General features: G+C 39.7%; 1 protein-coding gene across 1 annotated transcript; it reads left to right on the forward strand.

Annotated features, from left to right (window-relative positions):
* Positions 1 to 12160: 12160 nt before the first annotated feature.
* On the forward strand, positions 12161 to 14803 carry LOC110894945 (ABC transporter G family member 6). Its single transcript, XM_022142200.2, has 2 exons — positions 12161 to 13723; positions 13860 to 14803. Exons 1-2 carry the CDS (start codon positions 12286 to 12288, stop codon positions 14639 to 14641), a joined length of 2220 nt encoding a protein of 739 aa, XP_021997892.1. The 5' UTR covers positions 12161 to 12285; the 3' UTR covers positions 14642 to 14803.
* The last annotated feature ends 9120 nt before the right edge of the window (positions 14804 to 23923 follow it).

Below are 23923 nucleotides of genomic sequence, written 5' to 3' on the forward strand. Positions count from 1 at the left end.
TTCGATTTTCTGTCGCTGGGCAACCCACGCGGCCCGCTTGGGCTTTCCCAGGCGGGTCGCCTGACCCCTGGTTCAGCCAAACAAGTTTCATGTATTGACAGCTTTGACCCCTGAACTTGTACGCGATGTTTCGGCTACTTTTCTCGACCCGTAAACCCCCAAACTTGGTTTTTAAGAACCTTAGGACTTTTACCAACATGGTAATGCCCTCGGATAACTTTGCGCTCAACCGAAAAGCCATGAAATTCGACGTTGACGCTTTTAGTCCCTTAAGTACGGTTTTGGCCATAACTTTCTCATACGTTGACGAAACTTCATGAAATTTTTACCACATATTCTAGTGAGTATATTTTAGCTATACAAAGCTTCGGGCCTGCCAAAAGTTCACTCAGAGGTATAAATTAAACATGTTGACACTTTTGGCCCCTATAGTTTGAAATACTTCACTTTTGTGCAATTTCTTCGTCGTATGATCCATGAACCATCCGTTTAAGGTTATAAACATTATGTAGGGTTATCATAGAGCCTATTTATCCATTGTTGACACTTTGGACCCTTACGTTCCATAGTTTTCACTGTTTGTCACTTTTAGTCCCTCTAAAGTATGTTTTCACATCACGGAACCTTATGACACGTGTCAAGACATTATTGGACGAAATTTTTCTAGGTGTTACACATCAGGGGTTTAGCCCCAGAGATAAAGACAAGTGTAAAAGCCTCTCGGCCAGCTACTTTCAGGTCTGTTGCTGATATATCCTTGTCCCTCACACTGGACGCGGTCAGGCAGAGATCGCTGAGGAACACGGATACCGAGAAAAGGAAGCGTGATGTTGACAATTCGCGACGGTCAGACAAGAAGCACCGGGGAAACAATGACCACAAGAAGGGATTTGGTTCTAAGAAGGATGGGCATCAATCTGGAGATAAGCCCAAGTGTAAGACTTGTCAGAAATACCACTTTGGGAGGTGCAGACTTGACTCAAAATCCCAATCTCAGTCGAGACCTTGTGGGATTTGCAAATCTTCGGAACATAAAACCCTAGAGTGCAAGAAGCTGAAAGACGCAACATGCTACAGTTGCAACGAAAAGGGGCACATCAAGACAAATTGCCCAAAATATGCAAAGAAAACTAATGAAGGAAAGAAGACCAATGCTAGGGTCTTCAGAATGGATGCAAAGGAAGCTGTGCAGGACGACAATGTGATCACAGGTACCTTCCTTATAAATGATGTTTATGAGAGAATGCTATTTGATTCAGGGGCTGATAAATCTTTTGTAGATAATAAGTTTTGCAAAGTGCTGAATTTACCTGTTAAAACCTTAAGTGTGAAGTATGAGGTAGAATTAGCAGATGGCACCTTAGAAGCCGCCTCAACCATATTGGAGGGATGTTTTATATCCATTAAGAACCACTCTTTTCCGTTGTCCCTACTTCCTTTGAAGTTAGCCGGTTTCGACATAGTTTTAGGCATGGACTGGTTATCTCATAACCAGGCCCAGATTGTCTGTAATAAGAAGCAAGTGGTAATCAAGACATCGTCTGGTGAATCACTTACCATTCAGGGAGATACCCAGTATGGACTACCTGAGCAAGTGACTATGCTCAAGGCCTCTAAGTGTTTGACGAAGGGATGTGTCATCTACATGGCACAAGTAACTATTGATGAGCCGAAACCCAAGATTGGGGATATCCCCGTCATTTCTGAATACCATGAAGTTTTTCCTGAAGAACTACCTGGTTTACCACCAGATAGACAAGTAGAATTCAGAATTGACATTATCCCTGGAGCAGCACCAGTAGCAAGGGCGCCTTACAGATTGGCACCAACGGAGATGAAAGAGTTGAGGACACAACTGGATGAATTGCTAGCCAAAGGTTTCATTAGACCTAGTTCGTCTCCTTGGGGAACACGAATCTTATTTTTCAAGAAGAAGGATGGATCGATGCGTCTGTGCATCGATTACCGTGAGCTTAACAAGGTCACTATCAAGAATAGATATCCATTACCTAGGATCGATGATCTGTTCGATCAACTTCAAGGGGCAAGTTACTTCTATAAGATTGACTTGAGGTCAGGTTATCACCAACTGAAGGATAGAGATGAAGACGTACACAAGACTGCATTTAGGACCCGTTATGGTCACTACGAATTCCTAGTGATGCCTTTCGGGCTCACTAATGCACCAGCGGCATTCATGAATCTCATGAACCGTGTCTGTAAACCGTACTTGGACAAATTTGTTATCGTCTTCATTGACGACATCCTCATCTACTCAAAGAACCAAGCTGATCATGAGAAGCATCTTCGAGGTATTCTTTCACTACTTCAACAGGAGAAACTTTACGCCAAATTTTCGAAGTGTGAATTCTGGCTTCGAGAAGTCCAATTCCTTGGACATGTGGTTAGTGAGCATGGTATCCAAGTGGATCCCGCTAAGGTGGAAGCTGTCATGAATTGGCAAGAGCCGAAGACGCCCACAGAAATTCGCAGCTTCTTGGGATTGGCAGGATATTGCAGGCGTTTTATCGAAAATTTTTCAAGGATTGCTGCACCCCTAACTTCTCTGACTAGGAAGAAAATTAAGTTCGACTGGGGACTGAAGCAACAAGAAGCCTTTGATATCCTTAAGCAGAAACTAAGCAATGCACCTGTGTTGACATTGCCTGATGGAATAGAAGAGTTTGTAGTATATTGTGATGCATCACACACCGGGATGGGATGTGTGCTTATGCAGAAAGGCAAAGTTATTGCCTATGCTTCACGTCAGTTAAAGGTGCATGAAAAGAATTACACCACCCATGACTTGGAACTGGGTGCCGTTGTATTCACACTGAAGCTATGGAGGCACTATTTATATGGTATCAAGTGTGTGATCTATTCTGATCACAAGAGCCTCCAGCATCTATTCAACCAAAAGGATTTAAACATGAGGCAGCGATGATGGATGGAAACTTTGAATGACTATGATTGTGAGATAAGATACCATCCTGGCAAGGCGAATGTAGTCGCTGATGCCTTGAGTCGAAAGGAAAGGGTGAAGCCAATAAGAATCAATGCCAAGAGCATTGAGATAAGGAATAGCTTGAATGAAAGGTTGTTAGCTGCACAGAAGGACGTTGTGCTGGAAGCTAACTACCCTAATGAAAAGCTAGGAGTAACTGAAGAATAGTTATCCTATGACAAGGATGGAATTCTAAGGTTAAATGGACGGATATGGGTTCCAGTTTATGGGGGACTTAGAGATGTTATTCTCCAGGAAGCCCACAGTTCCAAATACTCTGTTCATCCTGGAGCTGACAAGATGTACCAGGATTTAAAGGCAAACTTTTGGTGGATAGGCTTGAAGAAGTCTATAGCCACCTATGTAGCTAAATGTTTGACATGTGCGCAAGTCAAAGCTGAACATCAGAAGCCGTCAGGTTTGCTACAACAGCCTGAACTTCCCACATGGAAGTGGGAAATGGTGACGATGGATTTCATCACCAAGTTACCGAAGACAAGGAAAGGAAATGATACGATATGGGTGGTAGTTGATAGGTTGACTAAGTCAGCACATTTCCTACCCATTAAGGAGACTTATAGCTCCGACGTGTTAGCCCAATTGTACGTAGATAAGATTGTGTCTCTACATGGCGTACCTGTGTCTATTATCTCTGACAGAGATACTAGGTACACGTCTCACTTTTGGAAAAGTTTCCAACAATCTTTGGGCACGCGCTTAAATTTCAGTACGGCTTACCATCCTCAGACGGATGGGCAGAGTGAGTGTACAATCCAAACTTTGGAAGACATGCTTCGCGCATGTGTGATTGACTTAGGTGGTAATTGGGATAACCACATGCCATTAATCGAGTTCTCGTACAACAATAGCTATCATACCAGCATCAAGGCTGCGCCTTTTGAGGCCTTGTACGGTAGAAAGTGCAGAAATCACGTGTGTTGGGCAGAAGTTGGAGATGTACAACTATCAGGACCGGAGATAGTCTTTGAAACGACGGACAAGATTATCCAGATTCGTGAACGCCTGAAAGCTGCCAGGGATAGGCAGAAAAGCTACGCAGACTTAAAGCGTAAACCTCTGAAATTTGAGGTAGGGGATAAAGTGTTGCTTAAAGTATCACCCTGGAAGGGAGTGATGCGATTTGGAAAGAAAGGTAAGTTAAGCCCGAGATACATAGGACCATTCGAGGTCATCGAATGTGTCGGATCATTTACTTACAAGTTAAACTTACCTGAAGAGCTCAGTGGTATCCATAATGTGTTCCACATCTGCAATCTGAAGAAGTGTTTCGCTGATGAATCACTAGTCATACCACACACAGATGTGCACATAGAAGAGAGCTTGAAGTTTGTTGAAAAACCTGTGTCGATCGAGGATCGACAGGTTAAGAAGCTTCGAAGGAAGCATGTGCCTATTGTAAAGGTAAAATGGAATGCCCGTAGAGGTCCCGAGTATACGTGGGAGGTAGAGTCCACAATGAAAGAGAAATACCCTCAGTTGTTTCAGTAAATCTCGAGGTCGAGATTTCTTTTAAGGGGGTGAGGATGTAACACCTCGAAAATTTGTGTTCAATATATAACGACACGTGTCATGTACGGCAAAAGTATTATAAACCCGGATTTAGTTAAAGATGTATGGCAGGATTTTTGAACATGTCGACATGTTAATTTATACCTCTGAACGACTTCGTTATAAATCCCAAGACCCTAACCGGATTAATAAACATCTAAGTATACCTTTAAATCCGGTGATTTTCTATTAATAATGGATTCCAAATTTGCAAGAATGGATCCTAAGAAATAATGCTCGATAAAACTTTCGTGTATAATTTCCATCATTGTGCAAACCAATAATTCTACATGATATGGTAGACACAACTGATCAAGCATGGGTTAAAGGCCTCATACTGACAAATTCTGGCTCAAAATCATTCTATGCAAGTTGACTGTTCAAAGCTTGAAAGGTTAATTTTTTTGCCTTCTGGTAAAGGCTTACGGACCGTAAAGGTCCTACCTTACGGTCCGTAAGGAGTGCCCAGCGACAGCAAGTTGGCTGTTGGCAGTTATAAACGTTTTAACCGACTTAAATCAGATATTTTCACTTCATGGGCGACCCCTAACTATTCCTAGGCACTAGGAAACACTTGTAATGATCTGGGATCAATCCTAGACTTAGTTGTCATGATCACAAGTTCTCTAGAACACTATAAAAGGCCCTTGTGTTGCAACATTGTGCTCACACCTCACTTCTGCATTTCTGGAGCATCTTGGAGCTTAAGAGCAGATCCTAAGCCTTACTAATCGTGCATAGGACTTCAGTAAGTATGCTTAACCTTTCTTAGTTGAGTTTTTACTTAGTTTTAGCTTAAAAGTCAAACCGTCGTAATTAACGGTTGACTTAACGATTAATCATTAATGGTCCAGTGATTAGTCGAATCAAGAGTAGTTGTAAGTTGGTAATTATGTGGGCATTAAACCCTTACAAGGGCACCCTCTGATTCCCACTCTAACTAGATCAAATGTCGGGTCAAAGTTTGTATTAAAAAGTCAACAGAAACTTAATTTGCGATTTAACATGTAATTAGCAATGTAGAAGGCATGTAACCTATTTTATCACTCATATAACTTGATAATAAGAATAAGAACTGGTCTAAGCTTGTTTGATCCGACAATTTTCTGTTTTGACCCGGTTCGGAACCAAAAGTCGCAAAACTTTGACTTTTGCTTTGACTTTAGTTCTGACCCGTTTTAGTAGAGTTTGGAAATGCCTTAGAGCTTCCTTAGGACCAAGTTACATGATGGTATAACCCTTTGTGATTGGTTCGTTGAGCGTCCAATTCATTTGCACGTTTCCGTTAATTGCTCAATGTTGACCATAACGCCCTTTTTTACCATAAAACGAGTTCTACATACTGTTTTGACACAAATCCAATTGCTAATGATTTTATTCAATAAATAAAGCATTTTGAACTTTATAACCTGATCGGAAAACTCAGATTTCCGATATAACCCGGAAATCGCTTAAAATGGCTTTTTAAGCGTATTAAACGCATAGTTTGGGTTTAAAACCATTTTGTCACCTAAGACTTATCACCAACTGATATAACTTGTTAAAGTAAGTGGTTTTACTGATTTTGTCAGACCCGAACATCAGAATTATAAATAAACTCTTTTATGATCTTTAAAATGACCAAAATACCCCTTCGGGGCTTAATATGAGATTAAACTCGTTTTGGGCATAATGGAAGATATCTTACTGATATCACAACATATTTAAAGCATATTGACTTAGGAAACCTGTATAGGACTCTTACGGTTACCCGTTACGCTAATTACGCGTTCGGTTCGGTTTATGTAACTAGTTTGCATAACTTAGCCGAAACGGGTCAAACCTTGTCGTTTTTATCTCAAAATCCAGAATGTGGTTAGATTACCCATATTAGGCAAGTCTTCAAACTTGTCGGGTCTGAATCGCATTCTATTCCGGTCTTTGCCTAATCGTGCGTTCGAACCGTATCTTTCGTTAAAACTAACCGGTCTAAGTTTAGGCTTACTTAAAGACCCGTTAGGATTCTAATAGGTTGTTATCAACCTTCGTTCCAGAATAGGAGACCCGGTAAAAGCTACACGCACTTGCTATTTGTGATTTATACTTGCAAAGGTAAATACTTTTAACTTAATTTCCCTTATACGGGCTTGGGGTACGGTATATAAAATACCGCTTGGTCCAGCATTGAATCTTTAATCGACTAGAGATTAAATCATTGATATGCTTTGTTTTGAAATGTTTTGTTTGCTTAAAGCCTTTGGGGGGTTAATGACCATGTTCCGGATATCCTTGGCATCATCTTACGAGATGGCCACAACCTGAGCACGGGGTGTAGGCGTACACCCGTTAGTGCATAAATGAATAAATAATGTGGTGTGTCTATTGATCTTTAACCCGGTCTACGGATCGGGCTACTGAACGCATAAGAAACATGTAATTCGTTTACAAGTATTATATTCAAATAATTATCCCAAGTTATAAAAGTTTGTGCCACGTGCATTCAAATCAATTTTATTAAACTTTTCAAACTGAGTCGGTTGAATGTATTTACCAGTGTAAACTGACGTATTTTCTTAAAAAGGTTAAGTGCAGGTACTAAGCGAACTAGGCTGGCTTTCTCCTAGCGTCCACAATAAGTCTCGCAAGCTTGGATGTCAAAGCTGTTGAACAATGTTTCCTATTTATTTATTTTTTTTATCCCCTTGGATTACTTTCAACTGTTGTGATACTTGATATTACAATTTATTAAAGTTGAAATATATCTATATTTTGCTTCCGCTTTGCATTTAAATATTATGTGGTTTGACTGTAATGTTACCAACTACGTCACGATAATCCCCCACCGGGCCCACCGGTGAAACGTGTAAATATCGGGGTGTGACAAAGATCCAAAACTCAGTTATTACTGATAGCAATTTGAAGACTAAGATCCAAATCAGAATTCTTTAACAGATTGGGATCCAAACTGTATTATAATTTCAATTCAATAACATACTGATCGAGTACCGATTCATGTATCTGTTACCTTGTTCCAGTGCTTCAATACTTTGTAATTGTATAAATTGGTAATGTAAATAAGTAGTATTACTCATATGTTCACGATATCGAGCCTTAAACTGGCTGTGGTTCGAAGTTTGAACGATCGCTTAATCTTTTGCTAGGCTTATCTCGGACGCAATCGCTGGAAACCATCAACCTAGGGCACACCGATAATCCAGAGGTTGGCCCGTAGGGTTTTGATTTGGGGGTGATCGGGATTAAAGGAGGCGGTTGAGGCAAGTAGTGGTGGGGGGAGGCTTGTGGTGGCTGATGGTGGTCGGGGGAGGCTTATGGTACCTTTGTGTGTGTGAGGAAGGGAAGGGGAAGAGATAGAGAGTGGTGGTGGGTGGTTTATGTTGGTGGTGTGTGTGAGAGAAATGAGGAAGAGATCGAGAAGGAAGAGAGAGAGAAAAAGAACTGAAGAGGGGTGGGGAGGATATGTTTTATTTAATCTTTTGTTTAAGACTAAATTGCAAAAATCAACCTTTGTGTTATACTCAAACTGCACTTCGTACCTTTCACTATGAAATCGGCAAAAACCAACCTTTATGTTCATGTTTTGCTACAAAGTCAACCTTTACCACAGACGCTGTTTGTTTCCTGGGTTAAATCACATGTGGGGAGGGCATTAATGTCTTTTCCTATCATTTTAATTAATATATCTATTTTAACAAATATCCTACCAATGACCTACAAGAATCGTACACCAACCTTAAACACCTGTAAAAACAATACCCAGATGAAGAACTTGGAAGCAGATCCATGAAAGATTCATCCTTTTTCATCGGCTTTTTTCTTCAACCCGAAACCTACTCTTTGTATCCAAATTACTTCAAACCAAACAAATTTATTCAAGATTCTTGAAACCCCCAAACTTACATCACCTGAATTAACAAGATTCTTGATGGCCATTGCACGATGTTCGCCATTAATCACAACCTCACCATTAACCACAACTGTACTCCTCCGTTCACCCCCATCTGTGAAACCCTAGCTCAAGCCTCACCGACATTCAACTATGGTGGTGGATTCTGATTCTCCAGGTGGTGTAGGTATAAACTATAAAGCATGAGAGAAATTGGAGAAAAGCGAGGGGTGACTGTGGTGGTGGAATCCGATGACGAACCTGACGGAAGTTAAATCGGTGCGAAATGTAATGGAACAGGAGAATTTGAAGTGGGTTTTCGTTGTTTGGTTTTTCAATTTGTATGTTATGGTTAATAATCTTGGCTCTATTTTTTTTTAACAAATTAGAGATATATATACAAGGTCAAACAAATTACACCAAGATAGCCGGTAAGCGGGCAACAAGCTGCGCCGCTACCCCCTTTTGAATAGCGAAACCTAACCTAGTAAAAACGAAACCCCGATCTCTAGGAGACGAAATGTTGCTGTGAACAACCCGTTGGACCCGTTCAAGAAATCGGATGGCTTCTGGGGCTAGTGAGCCAAAGGTATCAAAGGAAAAAGGGATAAAGGAATGTTGATTATCCTCGCAGGCTTTTGCGTGTTTGTCCATTTTCTTTGCTGCCGCCCTTGCAATCGCCTGACCAGGGACAAAACCTGTATCCCGAAAGCCTACAAGGGGGGAAACCCCGATAAGATCAACACAAGCGTGTTTACCTGCATCCCACCCGAAAACTAAAACATCCGCGGGGCGCAATGTGGATCTTCCTTCCCTCGGATCTGTCAAAAAGTTTACGGGGGCTTCTTTCTTCACCGAGATCCCCGCCCGTTTGAGGATGTCCCCCAAGACATCCCGCACCCAGTCGTGCCTATACTTAAAACCTAGCAGTTCTTTACAGTGCAGAGCATGCTCCCCAAATTGGTCTAAGCAAGCTTTCCGGCAAATCGGGCATTGCTCATCATCAGGGAACATAGGAATCATGAGCCGATATTTTAAGATAGCACGATATTCAACGGCTGACATATTTTGGCCTAAGCCCTCATGTGTGTTGTGTTGAGCTGCGAAAGGCTCGTTTTCGGGTAAAATCGATTGTGATTATGAGTTTAGTTAATTCATTGGTGGTTAGTATGGTGTCGATGGTTTGGTTATTTTCAACATTATTGTTAGTTTCGGCGATAGAAAGCAGTATTGTTCCGATCGAGGCGTGTCGCCGGTGAGATTATCAGATTGTGACGATGAAGACGATGAGTTCTATGACGGATGGTGTGTTGTTTGGATTTATAGCGGGCTTATGTCGGACCTTCGACATGGTCACTAGAGAAAAGAAATGGTGTCGTCTGTTGATGTCAAGGTTCCTGTAAGTTTGATTGTTGTTTGTTGAAGTTTTTTGATATTATCTTTGATTTGTTTGTGGAAATTTTATGGAATTAGATGAGGTTGGGAGTGATAATGTTTTGCTAAAGTTTTATTCATTCAAGATCTGCGATTGGGTGTGGTGATGTAGAAGTTTATCACAAAAAGATATATTACATGGGAAAAGACCATAATACCCTCACATGCAAAGCATGTGAGGCCATTTAACTGAGTTTTTGGATGACGTTAGTGTTAAAGGTTATACCCGTAGCAAAACATGAACATAAAGGTTGATTTTTGCCGATTTCATAGTCAAAGGTATAAAGTGCAGTTTGGGGCAAAAATAAAGGTTGTTTTCTGCAATTTAGTCTTTTTTTTAATTACTAATTTTGCCCTGATTTAACCATGATAACTTAATTGAGTTAGTGCTAAAGAACATAACGTGTAAGGGTTTGCAAACATTGAGTACGTTTTTGCACGTTTTGAAGATAAAGGACATAGTTTGCAATTTGGTATTAACATAAAGGACGATTTTTGTAATTTACTTTGTTTAATATTGACTTTGAGGTAGTTTAAGAAGGAGTTTCAAGATAAAAGCTTGATAATTTAGAAATCTCATACATTTACATACATATACTTAACAATTAGAGATCAAAAAAATTCGATAACATATTTATTTTTGTCCTTTCAACCTAAAACTTGACTCATAATGTCTTTAATTTTGTCCTTTTAACCTAAAACTTGACTCATTAAATGCTTTGAGCTTGTTTTTCCTCAATGGTGAACCCAAACTCCAAAAGCGAAGTTTTCGCCATACATCATTGGGATATAAGGGTGGTCGGAATCGTCTCAGGGAAGCACTCGGGGAGTGGGTTTTACCGCACGGGGAAGGGCTGCATGTGTTGGATTGGTGAGCGGGGAGAAGCTTCAGCGGTGACTACTTACCGATGCGGGAAGAGAAGGGGTAGAGCAGAGAGAGGGTTAATAGTGGGCCCCACTCTTTTTCAACCAATTACAATTTTTTTTAAGTTCTTTACTACTCTCTATGTGTTTGATCATTGTCAGTGATTGAGTGTAAAGTGGAGAGTAAAATGGAGACTTGACATGACATGATACTATTGGCATGATATAAAGTGATTATAAGTAATTTATGACCATAAATTTGGGGAGCAATATTCGTCGTTCCGGCATGATGCAACCTACAAAAAGTGTTGACTTTTGTCTTTTGACTAGTTGTAAACATACAATAGCTAAACCGCCCTTATCCACCAAAATACGTATGTACTTGCAAAAGTAGTTTACCACACACACCTAATTTCAATTTCCAGAACACAACTTAACATTTTTTTAATCTTATACGCCAACACATTTCGCTTTGACGGTTAAGTTTGAACCTTTTTTAAACATGTAGGTGATATAAAATTAAAAAAATATAAAGATTAGTTCATAAATATCAAAGATATGCATATTCAAAAAAATGAAAATTAATATTAATAAAAAAATTTAACAATAATAACTGAAACAACGAATAATAACAGTAATTACAAAGGTAACAACTGAGTTAGTTTATAAGGTCAGTTTCAAGTTCAAAACCATTAATCGAAACGTAAACACGCTTTTTTAAATAGTAAACCATGAACCGTCGTGTAAATCTCGAATGTGTAAATCTCAAATGAACGAAACTACCAATTTGTCTTGATTTGAACAATTCAATTGCTTTCAAGTGTTTATAAACATCAATCACAAAATAAGGTTATAATAATATGTGTTTGGATCACACGTGAATAGAAATTAATGTGCAAACTCTACGCAGTAAAGGGAAAATTCACGTGGTTGTATTTTTTGTAATAACTCGATCTAAGTAGAGTAATTACGCTATAACAATTTTTGAACTAGCAAATAATTATTATACTTCCCTTTAGAATTACAGCAATAAAATTACGCTACGTGTAAGTTATAACATAATTTTCTTATTGTAGCGTAACTTTATTACTCTACTTCATTTTGTTGTAATGTAATAACAATTATTTTACAGTTTGTACCAAAATTGTAAAATCACACTACAGTTTAAAATCACACTACAAATCTAGCTATTTCATGTATTAACCAAAAATTCACATTTTCTAGAATATTAATATTAATATTATTACATGAGGCCATGACAGCCAAAGTGAATTATAAATAGCTTACTAAATAAGTAAGAACGTCCACGTGTCCCATTGCTGGTTTCCTAATCTGCACATATCGTGTTGACTTTCATATATTAGGCGTCGTAGGTGACCACCCTCCTTCACCCATACACAATAAACACACCCTCCATGCATTCTCATTCTCACCAACAAAACAATAATTTTCTCTAAACACCTTCTTCAATCTCCACCTTTGATCTCTTTGCAACCTTGCTACCGGCAGTGTAACGGCGTTGTTTGCTACCATGCCTCGTGTAGTTGCGGAGAATGTGGTGGACAATCTAGGGTTTTATGACCAACATGGACCGGTGGCTGGATCTCCGTCGTTGGGCGAGCTTCTGAAGTATGTCGGCGATATTCGGAAGGAGGAGAACGGTGAAGAGACGCCTGCGCATCAAGTTTTGGAGATGATCAGTGAGACGAGTAGCGAGCCGAGGGCGTTACCGTTTGTTTTGAAGTTTAGTAATCTGACTTATAGTGTCAAGGTTCGGAGCAAGATGGCGCTTCCGGGGTGGTTAGGTGGGCGGGGGGACCAGTTAGGCGGTGATCCGGTTGGAAGTGAGGGTATGTTTTCTAGGAGTAAGGTTTTGTTGAATGATATATCCGGTGAAGCGAGGGATGGCGAGTTGGTGGCGGTGTTGGGTGCGAGTGGATCGGGGAAATCAACGTTGATTGATGCTTTAGCGAATCGGATTGCGAAAGGAAGCTTGAAAGGAACGGTGACGTTGAATGGGGAGCAATTGGAGTCTAGGTTGCTCAAGGTGATTTCGGCGTATGTGATGCAGGACGATTTGTTGTTTCCGATGTTAACGGTTGAAGAAACTTTGATGTTCGCGGCAGAGTTTCGTCTGCCGAGAACATTCTCCAAGTCGAAAAAGAGACTAAGAGTTCAAGCCCTAATTGATCAATTAGGGCTTAGAAACGCCGCCAAAACTGTTATTGGCGACGAAGGACACAGAGGCGTTTCTGGTGGAGAACGTCGTCGTGTGTCCATTGGAATTGATATTATTCATGATCCAATTATCTTGTTTTTAGACGAACCGACATCCGGGCTAGACTCGACAAGCGCGTACATGGTTGTCAAAGTGTTGCAACGGATCGCGCAGAGCGGTAGCATCGTAATGATGTCTATCCACCAACCGAGCTACCGTCTGCTCGGATTACTCGACCGCATGTTGTTTCTCTCCCGTGGACAACCGGTCTACAACGGCTCTCCAACAGAGCTCCCACTATTCTTCTCCGATTTTGGGCACCCAATTCCGGATAAGGAGAACCGGACGGAATTCGCACTCGATTTGATCCGAGAACTCGAAGGAACTCCGGGAGGAACCAAACGCCTCGTCGAATTCAACAAAGCCTGGCAAAACCTGAAGCGATCTCGCAACGCCATGACTACTGGCAACGAAACCCCTACCCATGGATTAACCCTAAAAGAAGCAATCAGCGCGAGCATATCAAGAGGCAAACTAGTGTCTGGCGCTGGAGCTAACAACGGCACCAACCCGACCTCTATGGTCCCAACATTCGCCAATCCACGCTGGATCGAAATGGCGGTTTTATCGAAAAGATCTTTCACCAATTCACGAAGAATGCCCGAGCTATTCGGTATTCGATTAGCCGCGGTTACCGTCACTGGTTTCATCCTGGCCACCGTGTTTTGGAACCTGGACGATTCACCAAGAGGTACTGTTAGCCGAGTTTATTATCTATTATAGTTATTATTACTTGATTTATTATTTATTATTTATTTTTAAATAAATTTCAACGTATTATTATTTGATTTATCATTTATCTTTAACTTCACTTGAACCTTTTCCAGGTGTTCAAGAGCGATTAGGGTTTTTCGCATTCGCTATGTCCACAACATTCTACACATGCGCGGACGCCCTGCCCGTCTTTCTCCAAGAACGCTACATTTTCATGAGAGAAACCGCCTACAACGCGTATCGCCGTTCATCATACGTCCTCTCCCACTCACTCGTAGCAATCCCGTCACTCATTATCCTCTCACTGGCATTCGCGGCCATCACATTCTGGGCGGTAGGACTCGCTGGTGGTGTCTCCGGCTTCATCTTCTACTTCTTCGTCATCCTAGCCTCGTTTTGGGCCGGTAGCTCATTCGTCACGTTCCTCTCCGGCGTAGTCCCACACGTCATGCTCGGGTACACCATTGTCGTCGCGATTCTCGCATACTTCCTCCTATTCAGTGGATTCTTCATCACTCGTGATCGAATCCCCGGTTACTGGATCTGGTTTCACTACTTATCTCTAGTGAAATATCCGTATGAAGCGGTTTTACAGAACGAATTCGACGATCTAGTCAAATGCTTCATCCGAGGAACTCAAATCTTTGATAACAGCCCGCTAGCAGCCGTTGATGAGGGCGTAAAATCGCGACTATTGCAAAGTATGAGCCGATCATTAGGAGTGAACATCAGCAGTACGACTTGTTTGACCACTGGTGTTGATATATTGAAGCAACAAGGGATCACTGATTTGAGCAAATGGGGTTGCTTGTGGATCACGGTGGCTTGGGGGTTCTTCTTCAGGATTCTGTTTTATTTCTGCTTGTTGCTTGGGAGCAAGAATAAGAGGAGGTAAAGAGTATAAAGTTCAATCTTATGGACTGTTGTGTAACTTTGTTTATTTTTTTTATTACTGAGTTATTTGTTTTCATGAAGTGTTTGTATATGTAACGAGGCTCTTAAAATAATTATACGAGTCTTGTATATTATTAATCTAAAAACTTCTAAGTTATATAAACCGTGTTGGATTTCTACTTTTTTGGTGTGAAGGATAATAATAATAATAATAATAATAATAATAATAATAATAATAATAATAATAATAATAATAATAATAATAATAATAATGATAATTTATAGATCGGTATATTACACGAGTTAAATAAAAAAAATATATCATGTAAGTAAAAGATGATGAAAAGTATATAAAAATTTCTAAAGCCACCCGTATAAATAAAATGTTAATTTCTTTTTTTGAAATTTAAAGAAAAACATAAAAATTCTAAAAACAAATTTACACAATATAAGAGGTGATAATTATTGTTAATTTTAATTAAATAGGTAAGTCAGAATTCACGATTTACAAAACATTAATTATATAATTATAAATAATTTGAAATAGAAATCTAAACATGAAAAATCCTCTAATACTACTAAATCTTAAACATTATCTTATGCGCACATTTTATTAATGGTTTTCACTCTAATATCATGTTTTGTTTATAGTAATGTTTAAACTTATTTTTAAATGATCATAGGTTTTTATATTCCAAAGTTTAACGACTTTGTTTCTTTATTTTTTTTTTTCACTTGCTATATTGAGTGTCTGTACCGTAATAATTGATACCAGTCGCACCGAGTTCCCGCCACATCCCACGAAATATTTTAGCAACGCTCAAATGTAAACTTAAGGAGCAAAGTAAATATGTTCTACAATAATGAGAAACAACTTAACTATTATTGATCTTAAGGTACAACTATAAATTAAAACATCATTTAATAATTATATAAAAATTAATTTAAATTTAATAGTATATATTTGTTACTTCTCCAACCTTCGGTAACTATATTCAACGATAATTTATATTTATTTGTTACTATAGTAATAATAATTAGATATATTATTACTATAGTGTGGGTTACCGGGTTTTCCCCGAAATTGATGGTGGACTCGGGTTACTCTCGGAGTACTCCGTTTGTCCAGTGGGTGCCTCGAGAGTGCTCGGGATTAATTTTGTTGACCGTTCAAAAAAAATAATAATTAAATATACATAAAATATATATTTTTATAATAATTAAATTTATATATTATGTTATGATACGTATAGAATGTGAAATAAATTCTTAAATCTCATACTTATCTTGGTGAATGAGACGAAGAAAAAAACTAATGAACACATAAAGGTTTTTCTTTTTTAATTTTGAGATGATAATGAGAAGGCTTTTAAATTTTAATTGAGATGGAGTTTGTGACTCGAAATGGTGGTGATGGAGATGGATTGCGAAGGATATATCTAATTCTAATATAATATTTTAATCATATAATATACACTCTTTCAATTCATTAATATTATTTTTAATTAATTAATTTTGTTTGAATTAATAGATTTAATAGATAAATTCATCACAAAACTATTTAGTTCAAAAAATGACTTCAATTCATTATTTTTAATATATAAACTCAAGTCTAAGTGTTATTATTTTACTTATATTTTGTGATGTTGATATTAAATATTAATACATATGATAAAAAATAACATTTTTAATAGTATAACACCATGTTTTTTAGAAAATAGCAATTATTTTTTGTCAAAGGTAAACATATCATTTAATTATATTTATACTTGATTTACACAAATAAAAATAATAATAAAGTAAATTAAACTATATAGTTATCCATTTTAAGAAGTAATAATATCATAGGTTTTCAAATTATGGATAATTTATATTTTTTATTTGGATAATAAATTGAAAGAGAAAATGTCATGTGCCATTATTCAGATTTTTTATTAGAATTGATTAGATTATAAGCTAATTACGGATTATATGTTATGAATATGACATAAAAATATTAATATACACATATACAAAAGCTAAAAGAATATATGCAACAATGTTAAAATGTTAAAGAGAGTTTAAGATCATGCGTAATGAGACTTGTCAACCCACATCAATCCCTATATGAATAAGAGAGAGAGAGAATTGCCGATCTATCCTTACAAACGACAAGAATCGAACAAGTACCAGTAGTTTAAAAGGCGAGGCGCATACCGCTGCAATGTGGTTGGTGGCGACTACTGTTTTAATTGGTTATGCAATGCGTGGTTTTTTCAAGCTAGAGTTTTAGAGGGTGTTTAGGATTGAGTTTGGAAATGATTTACTAGTTTTTTTTAAAAAGTCAATAAGTTAAAAAAGGTGTTTGGTAATGATAAAAGTGTTTTTTTTATTTTGGTTATTTTTGTAAGGGGTAAAAAGTTCTTTTTCAAAAACCACAAAAAAACTGCCTTTTTAAATAGGTTTTTAACCTTTTTAACATAAATTACTAATCTACCCCTATTCTTTACCTTGATATTACCAATCCACCCCACCCTTTACCCTATGTTCTTTGCCACATTTTGCTAGTTGCTTATTATATACTAGATTATTAGACCCATATACTACACGAGTATAAGGATATAAAATTATAAAATATTCAATTTTATATTGTCACACCCCAACCGATGGCGGAATCATCGGGGCATGGCACTGAGCGAAACAGATTGTCCAGAAGTTTCCACAACAACTATTAATACTATTCAGTTAAATGATACGTCCCATACCGTATCCCAAATAATACAATATATTATCACAGATAACAACTAGTCAAGTAATTCTGTTCCGACAACTCAGATTTAAAAACAAATAAATATTGTTCAAATGCTCCTAAAGACCTGGTCGGACAAGATCTACAGACAACTATGCTCTAGACGCTTGTTCCTGACAGACAACTATTTGTTGGGGGCCTCTAGAGCTTTATTCTAGCCTCGCTTTCCTAGCAAGCAAACATCTTAAACACCTGTCACATACGTTAAAATAAAGTCAATACATATAATGTAAAGGTGAGCATACAAGTTTGATAATAGCATATAGAGTCCGAATAGTTTACGCATAACCAGCACGTACACAGAGGAAAACGAAGCATGTTAATTATCGACCTGGATCTATCGATACCAATGACTGTGGGTTGACTGTCCGAGACGGTTCGCAATACATGATTACCACCATAATCCATGCAAGTAATTGTCCTTAACAACCCCCGTGTGAACGGCCTGTTCGTCTAACACTTGGCTGTTTTGGTTATTTGACGTTATTTCGAGGCAGTTTGTCAACGAGCTAAACCATGGAACTTTCGTCCTTACTTGTTTCCCCTGCTCAGACAGGAATCACCCAAGTCCGGCCGGTGAACTGTTCCGAACGGTAGTTTGATGTTTAACCCGGAATCGGTGAACCTCGTAGATAGAATCCGAACCTTGAGCCACTCTTCCATTAGAATGATTGGTGAGTTGACTCAAGCTCCGTTTCTATCGGTTTGAAGGCATTGAGTGTAAAAGAGTTGAAAGAAAGTTGGAAATCCTTCTTTCAATCCTTCACACCATGTAAATGTTCAGATCTTTGATAGATCTTAGCTTGTTTATGTGGAAATCGGTTAGATCCAAGCTATTCATGGTGGATTGAGGCCAAAACATGATGTTCTTGAAGAACACCATGATGACATCATCCTAGAATGCTTAGATCTTGATGATTTCACGGTTAGAAATCAAGATTTGAAAGATAGAAAGGTGTAGGAGTGTGCATTGATCAAGAAAGTACAAGATTTAGGATGAAAACTTACCGAAATCGGAAGAAATCTGAGAAAATATGAGGAGCACGAGCTGGTCGGTCAGAGAGTTTCCAAAAGTGGAAAGAATGACAATGACAGCCCTATTTATAGGCTCCAAAAGAGGAAAGGGTTTGGCTGATCGGCCATGCATCCCGCTCGGACAGTCCGTCCGATCGGCTGGGCTGTTCGATCGGCTGACAGCCTGATCGATCAACAGCCTGGTTCGAGTGTTCGGTGTGACGATTTCCTGATATTTTGATTTCGATTGAAGACGATACGAGTACGATAGAGTTTCATATTCAAATTACTTTCAGTCCCAACTACTATATCTAACATACAATCATCTATATTTCACACTATCCTTACGTTACCATTCGATTTCGATTGCATTCGATTTGAGTTTCGAGTCTCGATTCGAGTTTCGATTGATTCGACTGATCACCACACAAAACATAAAGTAAACATGCACAGCTAACACATAAGGCACACACACAAGTAATATAACACCAAATTCGCATAGTTCGAGTCTCGAGTCGATTGATGATTCGATTAGCTTGATTATTGATTGATTAACTTTATCGCATTGTTACTTCCTACTATTCACAGTCGTAAATCAGTTCGCGTCGATAAAACATTCGATTACTTCGATTTATTCTGATTAACAACACTTACTCCACATAATACAAATAAAACATAAAATAGACTAATTATAGTCAAAGAAGTCAAAGTTGACTTGGACTTTGACTTTGACTTTGACTTTGACATTCGAAAACACGGGGTGTTACATATATTGTCTTCATAAATTTACATACCTAAATTTTGTTACCATAGATGACGCAACAGTTAGCCATGTATAAAAACTAATTCTTTTTTGAAACAAACCAACTTTACATAAAAATTATCCTATACTTTTTTGATCATCATGACAAAAACATAGGGCGATAGGAAACTATCTTCTTTTCAATTTAAACAGAATCCCTCTATTTGGCGGCATTAAACAAAATCTAGGGATAAACGTGTCACACCCCCAAAATCCACCCGCGGAGTACCACCGCTTGGAGGCGTGACATGACCAGGATCAAGCCACCAATCATATTGAACGTGTAATTAAATAGTAAATGTCATTCATCAATACGAAAGGTGTTTTCAAAACCAAACATAATTAATTGTGTAGCGAAAGCATTAATGTAAAAATCCAACATAAGTATCATGTTCTCATAAAGTAAATGTTTAACATGGAACTCAACAGTCCATGTACCCACAACGATCGCGCCTCCCGTGCAAGCTCCATGTACCTATGGTCCTGCAAGGCATGTAACAGAGAGTCAACAACTAGTTGAGCGAGTTCACAGTAAGTAAGTTCGTAATAGTATGTTCATGTCGTAACAGGTGGCTCTACTAGGCCGGTAATAAGTTCTATTGGTGGGGGCTTCCCACATTTGTATATACACTAGACTATTTGTAACCATAGTGTTCTTCTTAACCCGAGAACAGTAGTACGTACAAGGTTTACATAGGTTTTACGTAAGTGTCCTTCTTATCCCGAGGACAGTGGTACGCGGGGGTTTACGTAGGTTTTACGTAAGTGTCCTTCATAACCCTAGGACAGTAGTAGGTATGAGTTTACGTAGGTTTTACGTAAGTGTCCCTCGAACCCTGAGGACAGTGGTAAGCACAAGTATTACGTAGGTTTTACGTAAGGGTCCTTCGCAACCGAGGACGATGGTAGATAGTCTAGTAACAGTATAAATCCAAATAATTCGTCAATCCTTTTCCTTCAATCCCATTCCCTACTCACCGGGAATCCCATGCCTTGGTAAGGGTGTGAACTCACCTTGGTTTGCTCGGCAGATACACATCAAGGTTCAATTAAGCTATATGGTGGTCAACCACGTCCTACCATGGTTACCATACAAGTCAGGTTCATATTCAAGTAGTGCACGTATGTTCTACACGTATTGTACACAAGTAACAATCATAGCATACACGTTTGATCATGGCAGATCAACAACAGAACAGTCACGTAAACCAAGTCCAAGTATGCAGCCCAAATGGTTGGGCTCGTAACAGTGTGCAAAGTCCAAAACAGTGTGCCCGTGTTCGTGGTCTTGAGTCGAGACTAGAGATCTCGAGTCGAGACAGTGCGGTCTCGAGTTGTGCTGGCCTCAAGGTCTCGAGTCGCAACCAAAGGGGTCTCGAGTCATCATGTACTAGTCGAGACTACACGGTCTCGAGTCGCAATCGGACCCGCAACCGTGGTCTCGAGTTGTGCTGCTTGTGCCGGCGTTGTGGTCTCGAGTCGAGACTAGGAGTTCTCGACTCGCAATCTGTGTCGAGATCAGGAATGTAACAAACTTCCTAATTTACAGCATCAATCATTCCGTGACAATTGCTAACAAGTTTGGCAGTTTCACAACAGATCAATCAACAGTTTCTATCATGATTTCAAACGAATCAAAACAGCAATCATAATCATTTAGCAACCCTATCATGATCTAAGCAAGAACAATCAATCCATTATCATGTGGAACATACAATCGGATCTTTAAACCAGCCGATTCTAAACTAGCATACACCCTAGTTTATGTGTACATCAAATCTGTTAACATGTTTATCAATCCGTTCGAGTTATACACACACTATCCGATATATATACATGAGCCGATTTCAAGCATAACATCATTAACAGTTTATAATACTATTATCATGTAGAGCATATATAAATATCACAACATCATGTATAAAATAACCAACCATAAACACTAACCGAATTAGAGAATAGAACAAGGGTTAATCCGAGCCGCAACAATCTTCGAGAGATAGAGGTGAGGTCGCCGGTTACAAGAGAGAGGAAGAGAGATGTAGGGTTTGTGTGTGTAAAGTGTTTTTGCAAGTAATGAGAAACTACACCCCCCTAAGGTTCATGTATGCGTACAAGAAGTGGGCTGAACCCTTACTTGGGTTGCCCTCTTGGTCTCGAGTCAAGTATAGTGGGCCGAGAAAGAGATGTAACAAGAGATGAAGTGTGCGGCCCTAAAGGCGTGCGTGACAAGTATACATATCCACATACATTCACATAACATGTAGCATTTCTTCGTTAATATCAACATATCAAATAATCACATAGAGTTCATACACGTTACAGTAAACACAAATATAGGTTCTGAAGTACGAGTTGTCACATTATCCCCAACTTGAAAGAAATTTTGTCCCGAAATTTGGTACGTACTCACTGAGGAAGCTAGGTAAGTTGCATTGTTTACTGGTTGGTACGTACTCACTGAGGAAGCTAGGTAAGTTGTATTGTTTACTGGTTTTCCTGGGGTGTCACATCCTCCCCCCGTTGATCTGGAATTTCATCCCGAAATTCCGTGGTAGCTTCAGCCTCAGCAGTGGTTGTACTGTCTGCGAACAATTGGGGGTACTTCTCTTTTATTTGATCTTCTCATTCCCAGGTGAACTCTGGGCCGCGACAGGAGTTCCAACGAACTCGAACAAGAGGGATTCTCGTGTTCTTGAGGACCTTAACATCCCGGTCCGTGATTTCTACTGGTTCCTCGATGAATCGCAACTGCTCGTTGATAGTGAGTTCCTTCAGAGGAACTATGAGGGTCTCATCTGACAGACACTTCTTCATATTCGACACGTGGAAAACGTTGTGAATTGCACCGAGTTCAGCTGGTAGGTTTAGTCTGTAGGCTACTTTGCCTATTCTTTCTATGATCTCAAATGGTCCGACATACCGCGGATTGAGCTTGCCCCGTTTGCCGAAACGAACCACACCCTTCCAGGGTGAGACTTTGAGTAGCACTCGATCCCCAACTTGGAACTCGAGTGGTTTCCTGCGCTTGTCAGCGTAACTTTTCTGACGGTCACGAGCCGCCGCCATGCGTTGCCGTATCTGTGCAATCTGTTCAGTAGCATTAACTACCATTTCTGGACCTGTGATTTGACTATCCCCCACCTCTGCCCAACAGAGAGGTGACCGGCATTTACGTCCGTACAATGCCTCGAATGGAGCGGCTTGGATGCTGGTGTGGTAACTGTTATTGTACGAGAACTCCACTAAAGGGAGGTGTTTTTCCCAGCTGTTGCCGAAATCGATAACACATGCCCGAAGCATGTCTTCTAGGGTTTGAATCGTGCGCTCAGACTGCCCATCCGTCTGAGGGTGATATGCTGTGCTCATGTCTAGCTGTGAGCCAAAAGCTTTGTGCATTGCTTGCCATAGTTCTGAAGTGAATCGTGCATCCCGATCCGAAATAATAGAGGTTGGCACTCCGTGCCTCGAAACAACTTCTTTCAAGTAGACGTATGCTAAGGTAGAGAACTTATCTGTTTCCTTAATAGCCAGGAAGTGTGCAGACTTTGTGAGTCGATCCACGATCACCCCAAATGGTATCGTTCCCATGCTGGGATCTAGGCAGGCCAGTAACAAAATCCATGGAAAATTTCTTCCCATTTCCATTGTGGTATCTTGGGTTGCTGAAGTAGGTCTGACGGTTTCTGATATTCCGCCTTGACTCTCGCACAGGTCAAACATTTGCCGACGTAAGTTGCTATGTGGGCCTTCATACTAGGCCACCAATACGTCGTCCTGATATCGTGGTACATCTTATCTGAACCAGGATGTATCGAGTAGCGAGACTTGTGTGCTTCATCCATCACAAGTTCTCTTAAACCGCCATATAGTGGGACCCAAATACGCCCCGTTACATAATAGACACCGTCTTCCTTTTGTTCTAATCATTGCCTTGAGCCACGTAAGGCTTCAGCCCTTACGTTTTCTGGTTTCAATGCTTCCATCTGAGCATCTCGTATTTGTGCAGGAAGACTAGACTGAATAGTAAGCTGTAGTGCCCGCACGCGTCTAGGTAGAGTGTCTTTTCGACTGAGAGCGTCAGCCACACCGTTGGCTTTGCCTGGATGGTACTTGATGGCGCATTCGTAATCGTTCAGTAGTTCAACCTATCGACGTTGACGCATGTTCAATTCCTTCTGCTTGAAGATATGCTCGAGACTCCTGTGATCGGTGTAGATAGTGCACTTGGTACCGTACAGGTAGTGTCGCCATATCTTGAGCGCGAAAACAACAACTCCCAGCTCTAAATCGTGCGTCGTATAGTTCCATTCGTGAACCTTGAGTTGGCGCGAAGCATAAGCAATAACTTTATCACGTTGCATCAATACACAACCAAGCCCCTGTATCGATGCGTCACAATAGACCACAAAATCGTCCGTGCCTTCTGGCAATGAGAGGATAGGTGCACTGCAAAGTCTATCCTTTAAGTGCTGAAAAGCGGTTTCCTGAGTATTACCCCAACGGTAAGTGACACCCTTCTGTGTCAGTAGCGTAAGCGGCTGTGCAATCTTTGAGAAATCTTTAATGAACCGTCTGTAATAACCCGCCAAACCCAAGAATTGGCGTATTTCCGTTGGTGTACGCGGTGCAGGCCAGTTCCTGATCGAGTCTACCTTAGATGGATCCACATGAATCCC

Source organism: Helianthus annuus, chromosome 12 (genome assembly GCF_002127325.2).
Source record: "Helianthus annuus cultivar XRQ/B chromosome 12, HanXRQr2.0-SUNRISE, whole genome shotgun sequence".
NCBI lineage: Eukaryota > Viridiplantae > Streptophyta > Magnoliopsida > Asterales > Asteraceae > Helianthus > Helianthus annuus.

Excerpts from the sequence above, each read along its gene's own strand:
- LOC110894945 (XM_022142200.2), top strand. The coding sequence starts at position 12,286 with ATGCCTCGTGTAGTTGCGGAGAATGTGGTGGACAATCTAGGGTTTTAT. Across the intron at positions 13,724-13,859 it reads CCTGGACGATTCACCAAGAG|GTGTTCAAGAGCGATTAGGG; the intron begins GTACTGTTAGCC and ends AACCTTTTCCAG.